Source organism: Paralichthys olivaceus, chromosome 2 (genome assembly GCF_024713975.1).
Source record: "Paralichthys olivaceus isolate ysfri-2021 chromosome 2, ASM2471397v2, whole genome shotgun sequence".
Lineage (NCBI taxonomy): Eukaryota > Metazoa > Chordata > Actinopteri > Pleuronectiformes > Paralichthyidae > Paralichthys > Paralichthys olivaceus.
This window is the reverse complement of record NC_091094.1, coordinates 22,218,652-22,225,582: the sequence shown is the minus strand read 5'-3', so window position 1 is coordinate 22,225,582 and position 6,931 is coordinate 22,218,652. Positions and strand designations below refer to the sequence as shown.

Sequence of the window (6,931 nt, the reverse complement as noted above, 5' to 3'; positions counted from 1 at the left end):
AGATGAGGACATCTGATAATGCAGCATCATTACTTCATGGATAGAGGGCTGTTAAACCACAGGGCTCTTATTAAAAAAATCACTTGTCCTTTGCAGCGATTGCTCAGTATACTGCTGAATTGATGCGACTACGAACAACTATAACATTATTTTGTTCATTATTGGTTTCCGACACACACATTTGAAATTTGCATAAAGAATTGATTGTGAATAATAGTAAGGTAAGCGCTGTGTGCTGTTATTGAGCGGCCCTGGTCAGGCCATTATCTCTCAGGGAATCCTTTCAAAAGGAGATAATTGCTCTCACTGCTAGTGGAGAAAATCAAGACTTGTCTGTATGATACACTGTTAATACGTCCTCAGCAATAGATCCATTTGTGCTTACTACAGCGGGATAAGGTCCTGCACTCTCTGGAAGATAAAAACACAGCAAGGAGATAGCCATATGTTCTGCAGGGGGGTGGAGGCAATAAATGTGGATGTTAATGACAGATCTCTGGCTCTTTATGGCCTGGTTAAGTGCATGAATAGGCCCCTCAAATTGGAAAGAGATGGGAACTTCATGTAGGGTATGAAACTGAAATAACATGCAGGGTCGAGCTGCAGTAGTCAGGCCATTTTCTGGTTGCTCTGCTGTGAACCCAATAGGCATGACACATAGCAAAAACCTCACACATTCACAATTAATCTGCACCCTCACTGTCTGTCTCTCAGTCCCTGTGTGTGTCGGACTTAGTTAATGACGACAACTCGTCGGATCACTCAGCGACTAAGTGTGCTTGATAAAGGTCAGTGCTGCCACCAGCTAATGCTTCATTGCTCAGAGTAATACTTTAGCCGAGCGTATTGTGAATACTCCACACATGAACGCTTCACAGGGCAAAATAATCAAGAGAGTAGCGTCTGGAAAGGCCAGCTGTTTCTGCTGCTGTGGGACACCCACAGACACAACACACACACACACACACACACACACACACACACACACACACACACACACACACACACACACACACACACACACACACCTCTGCACACAGGATCACTGCTCAACACCTCAGTCAATCTGAGAAAGTTAATACTTCAGTATAAATAGATTTACTCGTGATCAGATAAATCAACAGCCTGATATCTTACAGAATATTGAACATGAAGACCCACAACCCATCTTGGTTTATTTAAACCCAAAGTAACTATATTTAGAGGAGCAGGGGGTGGGTGTGGGGTGGAGAGAGCTTAAGGGCACTGCACCCATTGGACAATAGTATCTGTCAATCACATGGTATTTGACTCTAAATGGGACCAAACTCAACAAGATGAACATGATGGTGTGTTAGTTGAAGAAGTCTTGAAACTAGTGATTGAGAACATTGAGAACACTGTAAGAAAGTATTTACTCACGTCATAAATCAGAAATGGGAAATGGGAACCCTTTTTCATGTAACTCTTTGACACCAAAATTAGCAGGTTGATGCTGTTTTTTTAAATGTGGGTAAAGCCCTCTTTATATACAGTCTATGGTAAAGCCACTAAAAGGCGATTGTCTCCTTCCCCATTAGAGGACTTAGCCTCAGTGTGATCGGAAGAAAACCTGGGTCTTCTTCAGAGTCATCTGACCTGGGAGTGAATGCTGATTGCATCTATTCCCATTGCAGAGCAGAGCCCGATGTTAGTGGCTTTTTTGACCTGTGGAAAAGGGGCTGTAGTCGCCATCTGCTGATCATTCGAGAGAATACAGGTTGCAGGATGATCCACGTTGGCTTCACTTTCTGGACTGCAGTCTACGTCCATTTTTATATACAGTCTATAATATACACACAGTTGGCTCTGTATTAATCATCTAACAATGTCATGTACAATAATGTATAGCATCATCAAACTACTTTTACTTTACTTTAATACTTCACTACTAATGCTTATGTTCTTTTACGTAAGTAGAATTTTTACTTGTGACATATAGTACTTTTCTTTAAAGGTACAGTGTGGAGATCTTTGTTATATCTACTGTTGAAAGTGCATGTTGCAGCTGAACACCCCTCACCTCAGCCTCCCCTTCCAAACATGAAAAAGAACCTGTCGCCTTCAGTTGTCATAAAAACTCAAAAGGTGTTTAGTTTGTCCAGTCTGGACTAATGTAAAAAACATGGCGGCCTCTGTAGAGAGGGTCCCCTCGATGTAAATATAAAGTATTTGAATATAAAGGTCCTTCTCTGGGGTTAAGAAAACTAAAATTCATACAATTTAGATGAAACAAACTAGTGAAAACATCATGAGGGTTATTCTACATTAAAATGTCTGCCAGTAGTTCCCTTTCACCTAAATCTTAACCACTGGACCTTTAAGTAAAGGATCTGAATTCGTCCTCTACCACTTCAGACACAAGGCGGCTCCTACGTCATTTTCAGAGCACGATGAAGTGGAATGTTACAAGTTACGTATTGGACCATATCTGGCGTCCATTCAACTTGGGATGTCACGAAATAATCTTGTATCTGAATGAAGATGAGCTCAGAGAAATGTGGCACCATCAGCAGATGAGTGTGAAAACAGGCTTCAGACAATCCTGCACAGTGATGGTCAGACAGTGAAGTAAGATGAGCACCTTTTGTGTGGAGTTGTCCTCTGTAGACATGTGCATCATAGATGAGGCTGCACTGTAAGGCCACAGATTACAAAACATCCTGTGGAAAATCAACGTGCTGCCATCTGCTGAGCTCAGGTAACCTGTGGAGAGGCGCTGGGTCTGATCACACTCTAATAGAACAGGCTACAGTTTCAACAGCCAACCTATTTAGTAAGGTAATCCTATGTCACGCTACATGGACCCCAACACCTCAGTCGTCTGGAGATGAATGAAGGATGCTCCTGCATGTGTCCTGAGCGCGTCTGAGCAGCAGCAGCACCTCCCTCCCTGCGCCGCCGCTCCGTGCGCACTGTGGAGCCGAGGATGAAGACGCAGAACATCAGGACCCTCTCTCTCATCCTCTCCATCGTGTTCTACCTGCTGGTGGGAGCCGCGGTGTTCGACGCGCTGGAGTCTGACAGTGAGAGAGAGAGGGGAAAGGTCCTGGAGCAGAGGCTGGACGAGCTGAAGAGAAAGTACGGCTTCACCGAGCATGACTACAGGGAGATGGAGAGAGTGGTGCTGCTGGCAGAGCCGCACCGAGCCGGCAAGCAGTGGAAGTTCACCGGCTCGTTTTACTTTGCCGTCACTGTCATCACCACGATAGGCAAGTACTTCCATGCGTGTTCGCCCATCACTATGCGCGTGTGCCAAGGCGCTCTTTCAAGTTTAACGCGGAGCCCATTAATTGGAGCCCTGGTTAGAGGGGCCACAATGGAGAGGTGTGTGTTGAAGTTCGTGCTTAACATGATTCAGCACAGAACAGCAGCTGATGCACATTAAACAACTCACCTGCATTAAAGGGACAGTCCACCAAACGGATTTGTTTTCATTGGGACACATTAAAGACTGTGGCTGTAAAAAGTTTGTCTTCTTCACAGAGAACAAAGTCTGTGCTCCAGTGAGATCTCTACACAGCATAAAAAGAAAAAACAAACTTATGACAAAATATACAGTACTTCCGTCATCATGATCCAACTTTTCTGTGACTTTTCAAACACTAAATTCAAATTGAGTCCATCCGTATCCTTCACAGAAGATGAAACTACTCTTTTATTTCAACTTTATAGCGGCAAATATCTAACTCTAAAGAGTTTAATTCCCTTATAATTTGAGACAGTCATATTCATAGTTTTGCAGAATGCATTACCTGTGATTACAATTTGTGGACATATAAAACAAAAGCAACTGAAATGCTTGTTTCCCCCCAAAAAACAACTAAACACTGTCAACAAATTTTAAAGAAGTTGATTAGATCGGTGTGCAGTCACCTTTTTCATGTTAAGTCACCTTCTGTCAGTTATTGTTGACAATGTTATAGGGAGCATAAGTGATAGGACAGAATCAGGACAGGCCACAGTGAAAGTGCAATTCACTAAAGGAAATATTTGTTTCGCCCTTTTTCCTCCAGAAGTTTCTTGGAGAGTCCTCACACCTGTGGTCCACCCACATGGTGTTCTCACTTAGTTACCTGAGTCTTGTGTGAGGACAGTGTGTACAGACTGATATGTGCTGCACTCTTCTTAGTTGTGTTGTATCTCTAAAGGAAGAATCACATAACCATGCAGTAGATTGTGGAGGAACTAAGCGTACGAGTGGATATTCATGGAATGGACGTGTAATGTGACTGTAACTTCAGGGTGGTAGAGGTCACACTGTACTCTGACAATTTGGTGACCTCAGTCATTACTGTCTCACGTCAGAGGTTTGCTCAGCCAGATTAAGTGACAACAGTCCGTAACGTGAAGAAGCTGTACTGTGATTATGTTACAGCTGAGTAGTGTAATGTACATGATAATGCAGCTGGTTATCATCTTTAGCCACAGAGCATATTGTGGTTTTACTGGAACCTTTTCTGCAACAACTCTAAAGATGAATTATAGAGCTGCAGAGTTTTGTGATTATTCTTTAAGATTTTGTCACAATGAGCTGTTTCACATTTAACTTGCACGAATCACATGATAGATTTTTTCAACATGTAACCATATAAAAAGTTATAATACCCATCATATAGTCAGCTGACGGTCAAACTCATAATTTAGTGTTTGAAACTTTAAAGGCTTGAGCTTTGACATCAGCCTGCACTAGATAGACCATTAGTACATCAAGTGTTTACTTGTCTGTGACCTGCAATGTACTGTGACTTTGTAGGTTACGGCCACGTTGCTCCTCGAACTGATGCTGGCAAGGCCTTCTGTATGTTTTATGCAGTCTTGGGCATTCCCCTGACGCTGGTCATGTTCCAGAGCCTGGGTGAGAGGATCAACACGTTCGTCCGCTACCTCCTGCGAAGAGCCAAGCAGGGTCTGGGCCTGCGGAAGGTGGAGGTGTCCATGGGGAACATGGTGCTGGTGGGACTGCTGTCTTGCATGAGTACTCTGTGCATCGGAGCCGTGGCCTTCTCTCATTTTGAGGACTGGACCTTCTTCAATGCCTGTTACTACTGCTTCATCACGCTCACCACCATCGGCTTTGGGGATTTTGTGGCCCTGCAGAAGAGAGACGCTCTGCAGAAGCGACCCCCCTATGTGGCTTTTTGCTTTATGTACATTTTGGTCGGGCTGACTGTGATTGGAGCCTTTCTCAACCTGGTTGTCCTGAGGTTCCTCACTGTGAGCTCAGATGAGCCTGATGTAGGACCTGACACAGGGGGAGAGGAGCCGGGACCACAGCCTAAAGACCAACAGGAGGACAGGGAGGTGTCGGACTCTGAAGGAGAAACTGCTGAAGGGAGATACAAGGACAGGAAAAATGGGCACAGCAGCCGCTGCAACCTGAGCCTGCCCATGGAGGGGGGCACCAGCTGTACGAACCTCCTCCCTTCTCCTGCAGAGGATCATGGACTTGTTACATCTGAACAGATAGAGGACTCAGAGGTGCCTGAACCCAGCAGACTCAGAGCCTTGTTCTCCTGCGTCTGCTGTGACATTCACGACAGTCCTCCTCCATCTCACTGCGACCAGGAGCTGGGCCACAGCAACCCTGTCTTCTACAACTCCATCTCCTACAGGGTGGACCAGGCCTCGTGCAGCTCCTGCACTGTGTCTGCACAGGCCTCCCCGAGTTGCGTAGCGCTCTGCCCGGGCAAGAACAATTTGCACACCAGGAGGAAGTCATTCTGACTCTGTCAACTCTTAGATGAATGGCCTGTTTGAATGTTTTCTCCTCATGGCAAAAAGATTGAACATGCTGGTTTTCTGCTTGGTGGAACAATTTGCCCTGTCACATTTATCAGGAATGTAGCATTATTTACTATCAGATAATATGTAGCATATCAGAAAAAACATATACAGTTTATAACGTATATTTTCTTACATTGAAGATAAGATAACATGTGCAGAATCATTTAAAGTATGTGATATATAAATGAATGTGATATTTTCATATTACTGTCCTCATAAAAAGTCATATAAAGTTGTTTTTTTTCAAAAGTGTGTGATCAGCTACTGGAAAAGAATGAATATTTTAGGTATCAGGTGTCACACTTTCCTCAGTGTTGTCACCTGTGACCTTCAGTTATTTCCAGTCAGTAATCATAGCTGTCTTCTAATAGGAACGTACACTTGGGTGCTCTGGCTGGTTCCCTTGGTAACGTTTCCATCCCCATTGCTTAGCACAGTGGAAAACTGGAGACGCACACGTACGATACAGTAAAGGCAGCATCTAGTTAAAAGTGTGATTTCCAGAGCGTGTTCCTCTGTGATGAATGAGTGTGTCAACACACAGAATGGAAGATGGGAAGTGATTCTGAAACAGTGGCAAATTAGAAATGTCTCCAAATGAGTGTTTAATTACCTTCTTAGAAGAGTGGTCGACTCACACGCTGCTGTTATTCAAATTAGATTTTTATTACAAACCACTGAGACACAGAAAAGTGCTCTCACTTTTTTTCAATTTAGTTGTTGTGTGTGTAGTATTGCAAATATGCCATTTATTCCCAAAATTAAGGGGTATTCCACCAAATTTAAAGACAAACAAACAAACTCAGCCTTCATCATTGAAAAATAATAACCCAGATGACATCATCAGGTCTTATTCATGATGTCATCTGGGTTATATCAGTTTGGGGTTGAGATCAACAGTTTTATAACCAGCAACCTGCTTTACAGCTGAGGGCGTGGAGGTGGAAGAGAGTTTGCATATCAGACAGACAGGGCCAAACAAAATGATGCTATTGATTGAGTCCTGGGAAATGTAGGATCCAGTAATCCTGGAGCTTGACATGCAGACAGTAAAACAGAAAATCTGTTACTGCAGATCTTTCTTCTTTTGTTGCCGGTCATGAGTACACTAACTTTGTAGAAATAC

The 6,931-nt window shown here is 43.6% G+C and overlaps 1 protein-coding gene across 1 annotated transcript; it reads left to right on the top strand.

Annotated features, from left to right (window-relative positions):
- Window positions 1-2,852: 2,852 nt before the first annotated feature.
- Window positions 2,853-6,054, top strand: LOC109628928 (potassium channel subfamily K member 15-like). The gene is made up of 2 exons (XM_069511855.1): window positions 2,853-3,230; window positions 4,775-6,054. Exons 1-2 carry the CDS (start codon window positions 2,948-2,950, stop codon window positions 5,743-5,745), a joined length of 1,254 nt encoding a protein of 417 aa, XP_069367956.1. The 5' UTR covers window positions 2,853-2,947; the 3' UTR covers window positions 5,746-6,054.
- Window positions 6,055-6,931: the final 877 nt, after the last annotated feature.

Excerpts from the sequence above, each read along its gene's own strand:
- LOC109628928 (XM_069511855.1), top strand. The coding sequence starts at position 2,948 with ATGAAGACGCAGAACATCAGGACCCTCTCTCTCATCCTCTCCATCGTG. Across the intron at positions 3,231-4,774 it reads CACTGTCATCACCACGATAG|GTTACGGCCACGTTGCTCCT; the intron begins GCAAGTACTTCC and ends GTGACTTTGTAG.